This window comes from Giraffa tippelskirchi, chromosome 2 (assembly GCF_054371585.1).
Source record: "Giraffa tippelskirchi isolate mGirTip1 chromosome 2, T2T-mGirTip1v1.2.pri, whole genome shotgun sequence".
NCBI classification, from domain to species: Eukaryota; Metazoa; Chordata; class Mammalia; order Artiodactyla; family Giraffidae; genus Giraffa; species Giraffa tippelskirchi.
In genome coordinates, this window is record NC_137276.1 from 25,131,658 (window position 1) to 25,149,853 (window position 18,196).

At 39.1% G+C, this 18,196-nt stretch overlaps 1 protein-coding gene across 5 annotated transcripts in view; it reads right to left on the reverse strand.

Moving 5' to 3' along the window:
* SORCS3 (sortilin related VPS10 domain containing receptor 3) overlaps positions 1–18,196 on the reverse strand; it is a 626,056-nt gene that overhangs the window by 143,224 nt on the left and 464,636 nt on the right. For all 5 annotated transcript variants that reach the window (XM_081543145.1, XM_081543168.1, XM_081543160.1 and 2 more), the window contains one exon: positions 16,581–16,699. In XM_081543145.1, coding sequence (XP_081399271.1) covers positions 16,581–16,699 — 119 coding nt within the window. The remainder of the gene's footprint in view (positions 1–16,580; positions 16,700–18,196) is intronic.

Sequence of the window (18,196 nt, forward strand, 5' to 3'; positions counted from 1 at the left end):
TTACACAAAGAGCGATTAAAATTTTTAAAAGCTGAACCTCTGAAATATATATTCTAGTTAGAATGGTAATGGGGAGAGAAGTGGACTTAATAGTCTGCTTCTCAGTCAACAGTCCAACTACCTTCATTATCAACACTGTTGTTTTTACAATAGTACAATTATCTTTAATAGAAGGCTCCAGAAAATGGATCCTCCTGGGAGCTGGGCTTAGCAGAGTGTGTGGTAGAGACCTGCAGGAACTTGAAAGGGCAGGGTAACAGGGAGACCCGATCGGGTCATGATTCCACAGTTCTTCTGCACCCTGGAATGGAATACAAGAGACACAGTTTCCTGAAATATATCATGGAAATTGGATCAAGCATTGGAGAGGTGTAAGGCAAGTGGGGAAGGCTGGAGAAGAGTGGAGCTGGGGATGATAATGATGATTAACCATGGTGTCACTCACCCCCTTGGCACCCCAGTGAGGAGTATTTGAATAATCCTCTAAGTGTATCTGAGGGACAACTCTCAGAGATACAGGCATGATTACCTTGTACTGAATTCCATTAAGCCTTTCTTTGGTTAATGATGCAGAAAATTTCTGATCTGAAACAAAATTGAAACAGACCCTGACAAACAGGCCACTCACTGAACTAGGAGTGGAATGAAGTTTTCCTGCCACTGCTATCTACCAAGACAGGGGCAGCATCTGTCTATTTCACCTTTACAATCATCCAGAAACGTTACTGAGAATACCAGCATACACAGTGCTAATGTGAAGATCTTCAGATTGGAGACATGAATGAGAGGATCATGGTTCAGTTTTGCCACCCTTTATGAACCCAGGCAGCCCTGATCCTCCTCACTCTACCATTTATTAAGCTATATATACAAACAAAGGGTGAGTCTCTATAATTTCCTGAAATTCAGTTTCCTCCTTTGCAAAATAAAGATGATGCTATGTACCATACTGAGACCTTATGAAGATAAAGTAGAATAAAGTAAAATAAAGTGCACACATGCCAGGTAGGAATTTGGCACTAAATAAACGTGAGGTCCTTTTCCCACAAAGACAACAGTTCTTCCAATTTTCTGATTGGTGGGTAAAAAATGGTGTGGTGGCTCAGTGGAAAATCATTCTGAAGAATCACTGCTTTGGAAATAGGAATTTGCAGATTTCCAAATAGCGGAAGAGATTTGAAAGTTGTGGAGCTGATCTCATTCCTTTGAGCTGAATTTAGAAGTGTTTGTGGCCCTGGACAGTATACCAACCTTCCAGACCAGAACACACAGGTTGCATGCAACCCATGAGGCTCCTGGATAACAAGACACCGAGTGCCACTCCCTGTAAGATGCACTGCACAGCAGACACGTCACCACCCCTCCCTCTCATGCCCATGGAAATACTGTTAATTAACAAAATCAGTCTTTCCTACAGAATCACGGCAACACAGTTTTCTATGCAGCTATTACCAATTACTCAGAGGTAACACACAAAATGAAAAAAAAATGACACCCCTAAACCAGACATATCCCATCCACGTACTACTAAAAAGGCAAATACTTAGGTTCTAACGCATAGCTAATCACAGAACAATTCTCTGAGATTAAGGAAAAACACTCCTTGCTATTTTGGTCTAGCAAGCAACAAGCACTGTATTTAATAACTTCCATGAGGCCTCAGCAGATCTCCTGGGAAGAAGCAAACTGCATTCATTTATTAGAGACAGGCACAGCAAAGCTTTGAATAGAGTGAAGAGATCGCCATGCCAAAAAGATTGATGGGCATCCTATAAATAAAGAAACCCTCCCCAGAGCCACTCTGTCTCAGCAGGAGACACTGGGGAATCATCAACATCTGGTTGGTAATTGATGCTCTGCTATCGGAATAGATGGGAGGGAATGATCGCAGGGAAGAAGTGAGCTGAGAGAAGGAACCTAGTGAGGGCCCTGAAAAGAGACCACATTTAAAAGGTGGGCAAAGGAAGAGGCACCTGTGTAGGAAAGGAAGAAGAGACTGAAGGGGTATGGGGAAGAGACGGGCTGCACATTATCAAACGGGCAAATGAGAGAGGCTGCTTCAAGGAGGAAGGAGTAGTCAGATTTCAAAGCTGCAGACGAGTCCACCAATGTCATTATTGAGGGGTGTTGTCCAGATTCCATTCCAAACTACCTTTAATGAACTTGGCAAAGGTAATTTCAATGAAGTGGCAGATGCAGGAGTCAGACTCAAGTGGGTTTAAAAAAGAGGAAAATGAGGAAAAGGCATAATGAATGTGGACTGCGATCAAGAAATCTGATTGTGAATGAAAGATGGGTCATTTATAGAAAGGAGTATAGAGTTCAAAAAAGCCTTGCTATTCTGTTTTGTTTTAAGGATAGTAGATACTTTAAAATATTTAAAGGCTGATGGAAAATCAGAAAGAGGAATGAATAAGATAAAGTTAGAGGGAACAGAAGAATCAGCAATAAATCCAGATCCCTGAACAGTTAGAAGAGATGGGAATGGGTGTTTGGATTGAGAAATTTTATACAGGAATGAGGGTGATTCTTTCTACTTGTCTCGTATAGTCCACCCGATCTGCAATCCTAGATGCATAGCAGGGGCTCAAAGAGTCTTTCCAAGTGGTCCTGAGTTGGGTTACCCCCAAAATTAGAGTCTGAGACAAAGGCTTTTGTGCAGGTTGTTTGGGTTTTGGTTGTTTTTCAGCAAGTTTCCTAGGGAACAGGAAGGGTGGAACTAGAAAGCAGGAGACAAGGAGGGAGAGAGAGCCACCCCAAGGTCATTACTGTAAGCCACTGGGACTGCTCTACTGCGCACTCTATAAAGATTCAGAGGATGAAGCTCAGAATTGCCCTTCTGATGCAGGAAGAGTGGAGTTCTTATCCACTGGCCCAAGACTCTACTTGGTCAAATCGTTGCAGAGGATCTTGATACCCTTGCAATTCAAGGTAGGCACCTACACCAGAATGACTAAGGGGTCTCCCATAAGTCTCCTACTTAGGGACAAATCAGCCCTAGGACAAAAAACAAGAGGTCCAAAGAGCAGTCAAGACAAGGTGATATTCTTTGCAGTAGAAGATGGAGAAGCTCTATACAGTCAGCAAAAATAAGACTGGGAGCTGACTGTGGCTCAGATCATGAACTCCTTATAGCCAAATTCAGACTTAAATTGAAGAAAGTAGGGAAAACCACTATACCATTCAGGCATGACCTAAATCAAATCCCTTAGGATTATACAGTGGAAGTGACAAAATAAGACTCAAGGGATTAGATCTGATGGACTGCCTGAAGACCTGTGGACAGAGGTTCGTAACATTGTACAGGAGACTGTGATCAAAACCATCCCCCAAAAGAAGAAATGCAAAAAGGCAAAATGGTTGTCTGAGGAGGCCTTGCAAATAGCTGAGAAAAGAAGAGAAGTGAAAGGCAAAGGAGAAAAGGAAAGATATATCCATATGAATGCAGAGTTCCAAAAAAGAGCAAGGAGAGATAAGAAGGCTTCCTAAGTGATAAATGAAATGAAATAGAGGAAAACAATAGAGTGGGAAAGACTAAGATCTCTTCAAGAAAATTAGAGATATCAAGGGAACATTTCATGCAAAGATGGGTACAATAAAGGACAGAAATGGTATGGACCTAACAGAAGCAAAAGATATTAAGAAGAGGTGGCAAGAATACACAGAAGAACTGTACAAAAAATATCTTCACGACCCAGATAATCACGATGGTGTGATCACTCACCTAGAGCCAGACATCCTGGAATGTGAAGTCAACTGGGCCTTAGGAAGCATCACTACGAACAAAGCTAGTGGGGTGATGGAATTCCAGTTGAGCTATTTCAAATCCTAAAAGATGATGCTGTGAAAGTGCTGCACTCAATATGTCAGCAAATTTGGAAAACTCAGCAGTGGCCACAGGACTGGAAAAGGTCAGTTTTCATTCCAATCCCAAAGAAAGGCAATGCCAATAAATGTTCAAACTACTGCACAATTGCACTCATTCACATGCTAGCAAAGTAATGCTCAAAATTCTCCAAGCCAGGCTTCAAAAGTATATGAACCAAGAATTTCCAGATGTTCAAGTTGGATCTAGGAAAGGCAGAGGAACCAGAGATCAAATTGCCAACATCCGCTGGATCACAGAAAAAGCAAGAGAGTTCCAGAAAAACATCTATTTTGGCTTCATTGACTATGCTGAAGTCTTTGACTGTGTAGATCACAACAAACTGTGGAAAATTCTTGAAGAGATGGGAATACCAGACCATTTTATCTGCCTCATGAGAAATCTGTATGCAAGTCAAAAACCAACAGTTGGAACTGGACATGGGACAACAGACTGGTTCCAAATTGGGAAAGGATTACTTCAAGGCTGTATATTGTCACGTTGCTCATTTAACTGACATGCAGAGTACATCATGTGAAATGCTGGGCTGGATGAAGTACAAGCTGGAATCAAGATTGCTGGGATAAATATTAATAACCTAAGATATGCAGATAACACCACTGTTATGGCAGAAAGCACAGAGCAACTAAAGAGTCTCTTAATGAGAATGAAAGAGGAGAGTGAAAAAGCTGGCTTAAAACTCAACATTCAAAAAACTAAGATAATGGCATCCAGTCCCATCACTTCCTGGCAAATAGAGGGGAAACAATGGAAATAGTGACAGATTTTACTTTCTTAAGCTCCAAAATCACTGCAGATGGTGACTGCAGCCATGAAATTAAAAGATACTTGCTCCTTGAAGAAAAGGTATGACAAACCAAGACAGCATATTAAAAAGCAGAGACATTACTTTGCTGACAAAGTTCCATCTAGTCATAGCTATGGCTTTTCCAGTAGGCATGTATCGATGTGAGAGTTGGACCATAAAGAAAGCTGAGTGCTGAAGAATTGATGCTTTTGAACTGTGGTGTTGGAGAAGATTCTTGAGAGTCCCTTGGACTGCAAGGATATCAAATCAGTCAATCCGAAAGGAAATCAGTCCTGAATATTTACTGGGACGACTGAAACTCCAATAGTTTGGCCACCTGATGCAAAGAACTGACTCATTGGAAAAGACCCTGATGCTGGGAAAGATTGAAGGTGGGAGGACAAGGGAACGACACAGGATAAGATGATTGGATGGCATCACCAACTTGATGGACATAAGTTTGAGCAAGCTCTGGGAGTTGGTGATGGACAGGAAGGCCTGGTGTGCTGCAGTCCAAAGAGTCGGACACAACTGAGAGACTGAATTGAACTGTGTACAGCTAACTGCTGAGCAAACATGAGCAATAAGCATGGGAAATGGGATATTCTACACAAAGGTCAATTAAATATTATTACGTCACAATCAGGTTACTATTTTATGTTTATTCATGGAAGTGTTTAAAATACTAACCACAACTTTTATATCAAGCCACTAAAATTATTCTATGTATGGAGACAGATCCCAGATACAGGCTAAAGACCTTCCTTTCATGCTGCCTGTTATAAACACTTACTATTCTGAAAGTGCTTCAAGAACATTCACCTGAAGATGTCTTTATTGGATTTCTTTTGAAGATCATCTCGGAAACTCTTTCATTTTTCTTTAAACTCCTGTGTCGTAAATGTATCCCTAATGATGAAATTGCTATTTATCTAACATTCAAAATCTTTCCCATTAAGACAAGATTAACATCATTTAAAGTATTGCCAAATAGTTTCTCTTTGAATGATTACACTCTATTAATTTCTGCCTCAGGGCTTTTTTTTTTCTTTCAGAAAGACAAAAATTTATTAGGGATATAGTAGCCACACCATAGAGGCTTTTCTACCTTGCATGTGGGTACATAAAGCAGGCTCTTAAACAAAGTATCAAAACCCAAGCAATCTGGGGACCAAGATGCTACAAGAAGGTACTCAAGAGTCTTGAAAGACAATTAAGTCCCAGAATATCTACAGTTATCTATACACGAAAGTTGGTTTCTTTGAGCTTAAGGGTATGGAAGGTATGTGGGACAAGTTTATCAGGCACACATATCCATACATGAGTTGAAACCATGAATAATTAAAGAATGAATATGAGGAAAAGATTAGTAATCTTTTATGTGATAGGCTTATAAAAACCCTTCAAAGAGGAGGTGCATACACAAAATATAGTGACACTGATTTTTGTACGTGGATTAGTCTCTTGAACCTTGCATTTTACAGGGCTTGTTTTCAAAGCATTTTAAAGGCATTATTATCTTGTTTGATCTTCACAACAACCTTCCAATTTAGGCAGAGCAACTAGCATGATTCCATTCTACAAAGATCAGGAAATTAAAGCTATGATCATCCAAGTGATTTGCCCAATGTTCGTTCTCTGGCTAGTAAGTGGCAGGTTCCTGATTACAACCCAGGTCTTTGAGTTCAGGATTCATTTCCCCATATCAGACCACCAGCTTTCAAATCATAAAGTACTTGAGAGGAGGGACAACAACTTCTGTCTCTAACGTGCTCTGTTGTTTTTATTTCTAGTGGCTCAACAAACATCTGTGATTTGGCTACTTGTACTTGTTAATTGCTAATACTTCTATACTATCTCCAAAAATAATACACAGGAATAATACAATGGTGCTATTTTTCTATATTTATACACAGAACTCTTAAAAACTAACAGCAACTTGTATCCAAACTACCCCCTGGCTTCATTGTACTATTGGAATTATATAAGAACCACCCGTATGTATGGCATTGCTCCACCCTCAGATTCTCTTGCTATAGAGGGGTCTTCTCTACACAGGGTCACCAGAAGATGAAAGTGGCATTAAGTAGCAGAAGGATCTGCACTAAATTACTGGTTTCCTTGTGGATATGGAGAAGGACCTGGCAGGGCTGGGGTGGTCTTCCTTCCTTTGAAGTTTTGGCTTTGTGCACCCCTCTAGAGTATTTTATTTGTATCTTAATTATGGATTTTTTCTCTTATACTTTAGACATTTGAAGATAGGTCAATATCATACATTCTTTTTTAAATTCAATTGCATGTACAATTAAAGCATTCAGTGAGTGGCTGAATTCATATTACATTCAAGGCTACCTCCTGTGCGAGAAGAGAGGAAAGGACCAGGTTTCATATAACTAAGTTAAGAAACATACAAATCTCTTATGATGACTTATTAGGGTGTGGCTCCTGTTTCTTTAACACACTCCCTAAGAGCCAGGGTATGAATCGTATCAATGAAGTGATTTTACTGCTAACCACTGCTGAGCTACCTATTCTCCAAGATAATCATCAGAAAAGCTATTCCATAAGGAGAAAAGACAGGATTTCCAACCATCTTGGCTCAGAACACAGAAATCAATTTATCTCTCTTTACCCTCACCCCGACAGAGGAAAACTGATTTCTCTTTTATCCATGTGGAACGAAGGCATTTCAGGCAGACACTTTCCCTTTAAAACAAGGGCTCTTCTGGAAGGATTAACTCCTTTTGATTTCACTACGAAACCCCAGGCCCTGAGCCCCCTGCACAGAAAAGGCATTGTCTGATGAACACATTTCACAGCTTCCTGTACATCTCCAGCTCACCTTCCCCAACAGCAGGAGATCACACAGTAGGTTCCCTAGGCAAAACCATCAAGATGGCTACCTTTACCTCTTTGTTGATGAAAAAGTACAAGATGAGGCAGAATGTTTGGGGTCTCTCGAAACTGTAGGAGTTGAGTGAGTAAGTACATGGACCCTTCTCCATACAGGATCAAAGCTAATAATATGTCTACAAAAAGGAAATTATACAGGGCATGGGAAGTTTACCTGTAGAGGGGCAATGAGAGAGGGTGAATATTTTAAGCAAAATTAATATTATGAGACGTGCATTATGAAGAAGTAAGCTAGGTTTTGGGTTATTCAACCTGCTCTCTCAAATGTCTATACATTTGTATATAATGATTCACTTGTGGGTAAATAATTATGCCTCAAAAACATGCACCTCATTTATGAATATGAAGAGACAAATGCAGGCCTGGATATTACTTGAATTCCTAGTGGTGCAGTTGTCCACACACAAAAAATGCCTGACCTTGACCTATGCAGTCAGCAGCTACAAAAACATCAGTGGATTTCAAACATTTCTCAGTGGCAGATTCCTTTTGCAAAATAAAAGTATTAAGAACCATGATATACAGAGCAAACAAAAGCAGATTAAAGCCCCACTTTAAAGCAGGGGCTAAGAGTCCTGGAACCCCACCCTCCCAGACAACCTCTTCCATTTTTGTTAGCATCAAGAGAATGCTAAGAGCCAATGTACAAACTATCAAGAAACCCACTGGGCACATAAAGGTATGAAAGAGTGAAGGGATAGACTTGTCTCCTTTTCTTCAAGGCTTTGTTTGTTTTCCTCCTTTGGAGTTCTACCTCTGGTGGCACTAAACAAAATAAAAGATATCAATACTTTAAAAAGCTAGCAAATTTAAGTGGTAAGTCCCTTAGAACTGTGAAAAACCAAACCCACCAAAGCCACTTAACACCTGTACTGCTGTTATTTAGCTCCTTGGGTCATCGGCATAGAAGTAAATAATCTGCTTTTACAAATCTCCCCTTCAGAAGTCATATATGGAAGGAGGGTAGACCCTGTCAGTGGCAGCACAATCCTCAGTGTCCAGCTCTGCCTTAGGAAGACTCCATGGGGATGGCACCCGTGAGTGCTGGGCTGGACCCAAGCCTGGGTGAGCTACAGCTTTTTCTCCCAAGACTGTTCTTTGGCAGACATCTAGCCACTGTAGGAAGAACACAACTTATCCCAAACCTATGATAGTTTGATCAGATACAAATCTGCGGATTCAAACTTTGGAGGCTGCTGTGGTCTCTGAGGGTTTGCTGCTCTGACAGAAAGGTCTTCTGAAGCAGCTTTATCTCAACAAACAGAATGAGAAATCTTTGCTCTTTCCTTGCCTCAGAGGTTGATATTCATTCACTAAAGTGCAACTCTTACCTTTTCCATAAAGCCCTTCCTGATTACCCATTCAATTATCAAGCAAAAGTGTAAAAAAAAAAAAAAAAAAACTGAATAAATAGAAGAGAGGTGCCAAGTCATCAAAAATGACCAGTGGTAAGGAAAACAATATCATAGAGCTTAATGGGAAGATGCTGAAATTGACACAAAAATCAGTTTTGAAATTTTTAGCAGCTGTAAAGAGGGAAAAACAAAACTACCAATATCTAATGACAGGAAACAGAAAAGGTTTGCCTCTCCAGGACAGTTTTCTAATTTATTTTCCAGCCACTGCATTTCCTCCTACAATTACAACTGTCCTTAGACAGAGGTCCTGATACACTATAGTCTCTCACTTCCTTCATTTTACCCCTGCCTCCCCTGCCTGCAATGCCCTTTGTCCTTCACCTGTCTAACTGATACTTGCAGCCCAGCTGCCAGGAAGCTTGCACTGACCCAGGGCAGGGTGAAGAGCTCTTCTTCCTCACTCTGAGAGAAACATGTGCTTCCCACAAATACATCTCTTATCACACTCCATTATATTTGTTTCATTGTCTGTTTTCCCCACTGGGCTGAATGTATTTTAATACATTTAAATGAATGAATATAAAAAAGACACTGAATAACATAATGGATAATTCCTGGGCAGCAGTTCTATAAAGATACAGAGACATTCTACAAATGGTCATTTCTTATGCAGTGAGCAATTGCCAATTACCCTAAGTTGTCTTCTATTGTTAGTTGGAGAAACAAGACTCCCTTGCTTTTTAAAAAGATAACTAACTACACTCCCTGAGAATGAGGAGGGTGTCTTATCTTCTCAGTTCAGTTCAGTTTAACAAACATTTATTGAGCACCAGTTATTACGGCAAGTGCAGGAAAAACAATGATGAATAAGACATAGTCTCATTCCTCTTAAAGTTTACAGAACTTGTTGCAGGAGGCTTAATGCACATAGATAAGTAATCAGCATAGGATCTGACTGAGGGTGTCAGGGAAGATACCTATAGGAGGCATTGCTTAAGTCGAACTTTAAAGACTGAGTTTGTTTGATAAAGGAACATTCCAAGCTGGGAAAAACAAAACAAAACAAGAAAAGCATATTAAGGCAAGAAATGACAATAGTGCAAAAATAACGTGGTGCATGAATAGAGACTAAAATAGTTTATTTTTACTGAAGTGTAAAATATGAAAAAGAAAGTACATGGGGGACAGTGGTGGGAAAGGAATTCACAGAAGGCTGATGCAGTAGGCAGGATCCAGATCGGAGAAGACCTTACAGGCAACGTTAAGGAAACTGGATTTTAACCTATAGGTGATGCGAAGCCACTGAAGGCAAGGACATTGATTTTTATTTTAAACAAATTACTTTGGAAGTAGTGTTGTGAACTGATTGGAGGTGTGCTGATCTGGGAGTAAGAAAATCATTTATTGCATCCTTTCAGAAAATATATGATAAGGGTTTATAAATGGTTTTTAATAGCCAAGTAATAATGGTGCTTCCCCCTATTCTTTCATAAATCATCCTGGAGCAACAAAGAAAACATGCAAAAAGAAAAATACAAATTCTATACTTAAGGAAAATATAACCCTGAAACACTATACGCGGAAATGAAGCCAAAGGCAGTGAAGGACAAACAGGGTACAGACAGGCACCAGAGCAAAAATGCCTGCAGCTACAATCTTAGATCAAGCTACAGAAATAGAGTTCTCTAAAGATATTTTCAAAGGAGCAAAACTAACAACCTATTATTTGGAACAAAGGGAATTGTAGCCCAGGAACTGGCAGTGGGAACGTTCCTGGAACTGATTGGTGACAAGGAGAAGCTGGAGAGGTATGGCTGGATAGAGAACCACTCAGGTGGTTTTACCTTATAAGAAAAATCCACTAAAAGACTAATACTATTTAATTTTATGGGCTTCCTTGATAGCTCAGTTGGTAAAGAATCCACTTGCAGTGTGGGTAGACCTGGGTCTGATCCCTGGGTTGGGAAGATCCCCTGGAGAAGGGAATGGCTACCCACTCCAGTATTCTGGCCTGGAGAATTCCATGGACTGTATAGTCCATGGGGAATAATTTAGTTTTATAGAAACTCACTGAGAACCAAGGGGGATTCTTATTAAGCTGAAAAAGAACCTTGATCAGAGCCCTGATCCCCAAGATAAACCTCCTCAAATAATTCAGCTGGAAAAGCTCATATCATTAAAAAAAAAAAAAGGTAACAATAAAAAACATAAAGATGGAAGAAAACATGAGTTATAACACAACAAAATTAAAGAAGAGACGAAAAAGAAAAAACAAAGAGCAGATACAGAAAAAAAAAATGTTTCCATGAAGTAAATAAAAACTGTGATTAATTACACTGGTTAATTTTAATGATTCAAAATAACTCACATGATGATATCACCATTATAAGAGAAGAGGTCAAAGCCTAAATACAAGAGCTCAGGGGAGATATGCTGAGACAACAAAAATAGATAAAATATAAGCTGGCAAAGTGCATGAAAAAAAACTTAAAAACAATAGCAGCAAAAAAGGGAGAAAGAAGCCTGTGTGTGCTAGTCACTCAGTTGTGTCTGACTCTTCGACCCCATGGACTGTAGCCCTCCAGGCTCTTCTGTCCATGGAATTCTTCAGGCAAGAATACTGGAGTGGGTTGCCATGCCCTCCTCCAGGGAATCTTCCCAAACCAGGGATCAAACCCAGGTCTCCCACATTGCAGGCAGATTCTTTACAGTCTGAGCCACCAGGGAAGCTTGGACATGGCTAAATACTCATTCAAGGATAGTATGAATAAAACTGTTTCTATAACTCTCATTTTGCTCAGGGAGTTAAACATACTAGAAGAAAAAAAATTGATGTCTCCCCTTTGTTTTTCTTGCCCATTGTACACATTCTAAGTGTCTAGAAGAGAGCCAAAACACAGAAACTTTTTGAGAAAATAAAAAGGAAGGAGAGATCGAGCCAATTAAATAAGACATATTCCAGTGGAAGGAATCAACATAGTATTACCAACTAAAAAACATACATCAATAAAAATAAAATAGTATGCAAATATATATATATATATGATCTTTACATATCAAGGGCGAAAAATACATAAAGATGCATAGAAAGCAAAAATGTGAGACTAGCCAGAGACAGTAACATTCAATAAGTTAACAAAACAAAGTTCTCATGGAACGTAAATAACACGTAAGTTTTATACTTAAAAGATGATATTAAAGCATAAAGGGGATAAACAAACATATTTTCGGCATTCAAGAATTCATCTTTCTTGAAGACTTTACTAAAAGACAAATTTCAGACAACCAAGAAATAAATGGGAAACTCTAGTAAAAGGACTGATGGTGAGCACTGAATTCATTTACCTATAAAACTAAAATAAAAATAAATGCAGGAATTCTGGTTTGAGCAGAATATAAATGTTCCAAATGATTTAATTAGCAAACTGAGGCTGTACAGAAGGGAGACAGAAGGAGATCATAAACATACATACTATTTTTTCTACCTGTTTTCAACAGTGCTTAATAAAATATTTAAACTAATAGAAAATTGCCTTTCAAGATAGGAAAGCAAACACTAAAAGATAATGTAACCAACCAAAACTGGGTGGTAGAGGAATTAAAGAGAAAGCAGAGGAACTAGAAAGGCATGACAATGCACTAACTTTTAAACTGCTCACAAGAGGCAATCAATAGATTATACAAAACAGAAGATATGCTACACTGTATAACATTATATTCATAAGTCTTAGAACAAATGTTCAAAATCCTCAAAGAAATACATATGCAGGGAAGCAAAGGAACCAGATCACGTAATTTTTTTAAAATAAACAATTATAACTAAAAACTAAGCATACACCGTCAGAACTAAGATATACCTCACACATTGATCAAAATCAACCCTCAAACCCACCTATGAGGAGGAAAGGACTCTGATTAAGTACTGATGGGCAACCTACTTACATCCGTACCTGCAGTGCATGTTATTGTTTACCTGTAACGCATTGACTTTATTTCATTTCATCTTACCTGATTGATAGCTGGAAATAACAGCATTTAATCTGTGTTTACTTCATTATTAATGAAATTCAATGTTTTGCTCAAGAGCTATTTGGAGCATTGTTATTTTCTTGTTTCCCATTTCTTTCTTATTATTTAGTAATAATAATAAATCCTTAAAAACCCTTCAAGACTCTGTGGAATCTACCAGCTTATGCCTTTCTGATGTCATCTCTAAACTTTTCAAGTCTCATTTGCCACTTCCCTCATCTCCCTGAACTCTATATATTGGGGTACCCAGTGGCCCAGTCTTTAGATCTCTTCTCTTTTCTATCAACGCTTACTCCTTTGGTGACTTCAATGTTGTGGTTCAAAAATATCAATACACTGACACCCTCCCAATTTATATCCCCAGCCCCTACCTTTCCACCATTCCTGCTTCTAAACTCAGCCTCCAATTTCTACCTGCCTACCCTACATCTGCATCAGGGGCTCAAGAAAGCATAGAGCACAAGAGACTTGGCTCCTCGTCCCCCTCTGACTCCAGACTCTGGCCATTCTCTCCCTGATCACCAACCAAAGAGGTCTTCCCAGGTCATCCTAAATAGAAGTATCTACAGACACCCCAAATTCATGGCCCCTCATTTATTTTGATCCATAACACTGCCATTACCTGATATAGTCTATAACTAAGTTAATAGATGATATAGAAGATAGATAAAGAGAAAGCAACATTTATATAACATTGTTTTGGTGCTTTATAGATTTAATTGACAAATGTCATCCTCTTAGCAACCCATGAAGTAGATACTACAATTTTCCTCTTTTTATAGATGAGTCTAATGAGGTCAAGATCATTCAGCTATTTGGCAAAAGTCAGAATAAATGCTGGCTGTCAGGCTCTAAACTACAGTTCATTAGCCACTACCTTTCATGGCCTTTCATATCAGTGTGTGTGTATATATATATATATATCAGTATGTGTGTGTATATATATATATATATATATATACACACACACATCATCTACATAGTTTTCCTGTCTCCCATCAGCTTGTAAAACAGGAACTCTATTGTGTTTAATATCTTACCCCGGAACCTAAAACAGGGGGTCTACAAGGTAGTAGGGAATCAATAAACTTTATTGAATAATGGGAACTCATATTTCTTTCAAAAGAAATTTTAATACTGATCAAACAGAAAAAAAACTCTATTGGTTTCCAGAACAATAATATTTTTTTAAAAAAGAGTATTTCAGAACATTTAGAAAACAAATATAGATATCTGCCTGCAGTTACAGAAAACTATGCAATACAAGGAAATGAAACAAAAAAAATCTGAACATTTTAAGTTCTAAGTCATATTTCCCAGAAACAATTCTGCCATGTTCATCATTCTACACAGTATTAGCATTAAGAAAAGGGCAATCAGATTGGTAAATGCATAAATCATCCCTGAGCTTTTACCTTGAAAAATTAAACAATGAGAAAACAATAATAAAACCTTAAACTGGGGCCATAACAATGGTAGTAGAATGAAAGGAAACACTTGAGAAATAACTAACAGTGATATTAGCAGAGGCTGTGGGTTCATTTCATTTTAACTGATGACATCCAGGTTTCTACCTTGAATGATCTGGCAGAGTAACTCAACTCAGCCTTCAACTACCCTACCCTGAGGGTAGCTGAAATTCAAAGGGGACATGGCAATTATATTTTATCTACATAATAGCTACACTGAGACAGCTGTTAGATATGTAGGTCTGCTGTACATGATAGAGGTCATAACACATTCACTTAAGAGTTATCTGAACATGGAAAAGATGCTCAAAACCATGAGATCTCCCAGACAGTGGCGGGCAGGGTGGAAGGGGTAGGTGGTGGTGGAGCTGGTGGTGGTTAAGAAGGTCAAAGGCAGAAAGCTAGGGAATACCCAAGTGTAGTGCCTACTACTGTGTATTGTGCATTGTATGTATTCAATAAATGTCTATGAATAAGAAAATCGTAGTATCAATGACCTGCCAAAATTTAGAAAAACAATTTCTAAAACTCTGGCTTTTAATCAAGCTGAGAAACCAATGATTATGTAAACACAAAAATCTCTCTTTTACTCCTTCTTTCAAGCTGGTTTTTGAATGGCTGGCTACTTTTCCTATAGCATGCATGCATGTGTGCTAAGTCGCTTCAGTCGTGTCTGACTCTTTGCAACACTATGGACCATAGTCTACCAGGCTTCTCTGTCCATGGAATTCTTCAGGCAAGAATACTGGAGTGGGTTGCCATGCCCTCCTCCAGGGGATCTTCCTGATCCAGGGATCAAATTGCTGTCTCTTATGTCTCCTGCATTTCTAGGAGTGTTCTTTAGCACGAGCGCCACCTGTGAAACCTCTCCTGTATCATATTAGACCTCAAAAATCTATGCAGCTAATTTGTAAAAAAGAAAAAAAAAAGTAACTGCTACATGTAGAGTCAATCAATAAAACAAGTAGTCATTGAGCATCCTTGATTTGCAAAGACATCTTGTTAGGGTGAGGGTTCAGTGTAAAATGTGTGTATAAAACATTGTCCCTATTCTCAGAGAGTGCAAAACACAATTTGGAAATAGACAATTCCACTAAGACTGAAGTAACAATGCCTAATAGCCTATGTGCTAGAGGAACAGCAGATAATAAGAGCTTCACAATTTCAAGGAAGAGTCGTACCCAGCTTGGAAATTCACAGAAGGTCTCACAGAGAAGATAGTCCTGATATGGACAGAGAGGCCAGGAGTGAGGAAGAGACAATTTAGGGAGATTTCAAAGGTCAAGCTTCCTAAAGGAAGCAGTCTGGAAAACAATGGACTGGAGAAAGGTGGAAAGACGGGGGTTGGGAGGAATCAAACTTGCTCTCAAATCCAAGTATGATTTATCTCAATAACACACACACACACACACACACACACACACACACACACACACACACAGAGTCCATCACTCAGTAGAGCATCTTCTTTTCTTTTCCCTCATTTTTAAATCTATTTTGCACCTCCTTCCAGTGAAACTCAAAATCTAAACCAAGGCTCCCCTTGCCTGCCTAAAAATGTTAGTTACATCCAGTTTTCTCCAAAAGTCATAGAGTTCTTGGAGTCAAGAATTTGGGGCTTCACATTTGAGGGGGTGATAGGCACTGGAAAGGAAGGGGAAGATTTAGTGAGACCTAGATTTTCACAGTAATAAAATCCTAGAGAGGCTTAATTTCTTGGAAATTCTCATTCCCACATTAGACAAGTCACTTTGGACAGAAATAGAATGTGGCTTTGATAAATTACCTATCTCATCTCTAATTACTCATTTCTAATGAGACTTGATTCCAAGTAATCTCAACCCCCAGCCCAAGTCCTGGTCATTTCAACACCCCATTGATAGAATAAAATGGCAATTCCACCAAAGGATTCAGAGGGCCACTAAAGTTCCCTGTAAATGATAATGACCCATAACACCTTCATCTTTCCCCAGAAGTCTGGGGTTTCCCCAGGGGACTGGGTACCCAAAGCAAAGAAGGGACAGCACCCAAGTTCCACATCTTCACAGCCTCTGGAAAGCCATCCTCATATTCCTAGGGAGCAGTTTGACTTCACCCATGCATCATTCCTCTACCAGTGATGGTGCATCTGGACTCACCTGAATGAATATATATTCATCCTGGACCACTAGGGAACTGATGTCGATCGAGCGGGCAAAAGGCCCACTCCGAGTAGTCTCGGCACATTCCTGGATCCTGCAGGTGAGGTAGTGAGCATCTGAAAGGGGAGGGAAGAACGACACTTAGACAGAGGGGACAATGGTCAGCAAAGCCCTCAGCACACAGAGCTTTACCTCCTGGGAACAGTGATGCAATTTAAAACAACCATGATACTGCATTTTCTTGTCCACAGAATTTGTAATAATGTTTTAAAAAGAATATCTAGTTCAGGCAAGGGAGCAGCAAAGAGTTAATTTTATATCCTACCAGTTAAAGAGAAATTGGTACAGATTTCTGGAAGAACAAATTTGAAATATCTATCAGAATTTTAAATATACATATCTTGTACCAATAATTCTAACTCAAGTGATGTTTTCTAGAGAAATACTCATATATCTTCACAAAGAGGTAAGGGCAAAAATGTTCATTGTGGCATTATTCACAGCAATGAAAAACCAGAAACTGACTAAATGTCCATGAACTAAAGAACATTTAAATAATCAAAGGTACAGATGTAGCAAAGCATCACACTGTGAATAAAAGAGACTTCCCAGATGGTCTCGTGGTAAAGGATCCACCTGCAATGTAGGAGACACAGGTGACGCAGGTTCAATTCCGTAGTCAGGAAGATCCCCTGGAGGAGGGTATGGCAACCCACTCCAGTACTCTTGCCTGGAGAATCCCATGGACAGAGGAGCCTGGCAGGCTATAGTCCATGGAGCTGCAAAGAGTCAGACACGACTGAAGTGACTGAGCACGCATGTGCACCCACGGCGTGATCCAACTGATGACCAAAAAAGTCAAATAAAGATGTCTTTATAAATATAGGTTTGTGCCATAACTGCATAGAAATAAAATGTTTTAAAGAATACCTACACAAATGAGCTATGATTAATTCTGGGGAAAGGAATGGGCTTAAGGAGACAGAGTTGAAGTGGGGCCTTTCCTTTTTATATTATACACATCTTTATTTTGTCTACAATAAGAATATATTTACTTATTATATAATTATTTGTAAAATCTTCTAAAGACCTAGCAGCTGAACCTTCCTCAATCAACCCCTGAAATCTATGCACTGAATGAGAAATCCAGGAGTCTACAGGTGCGTTTCTATAAAGAAACCTCTGCATACACTTGCTTTAAAAATAATGGTGTTTAAAAATAAATGGGTCAAAGTAAAAAGTAAAGATCACTTCAGGATTAAAAGCAGAGAATTCTTTGTTATTGTCTAAAATGACATGCATCACTACACACACCTAATGCACTTGCCCACTTAAATATGTACACAGGTGTGCATGAGTACTGGAGGCAACATTGGAAGGAGTGGTAAGCAGGAGAGACAAATGAAGGCAAAACTTTAAATGAGCAAAAATTTATAATAACTGAGTTTATAACAAGGGTACCTTCAACTATCCCTAACTCGTGTTCTTTAATTAAGTGATTGACGGAATGACCCAGCAAGTACTTCTTGTGTGTATATAACGTAGTGGATATTATTTTAAAAGCACCAGGAATATGGCAGTGAATGAGGCAGAGATTTTCTATTCTGAAAGGC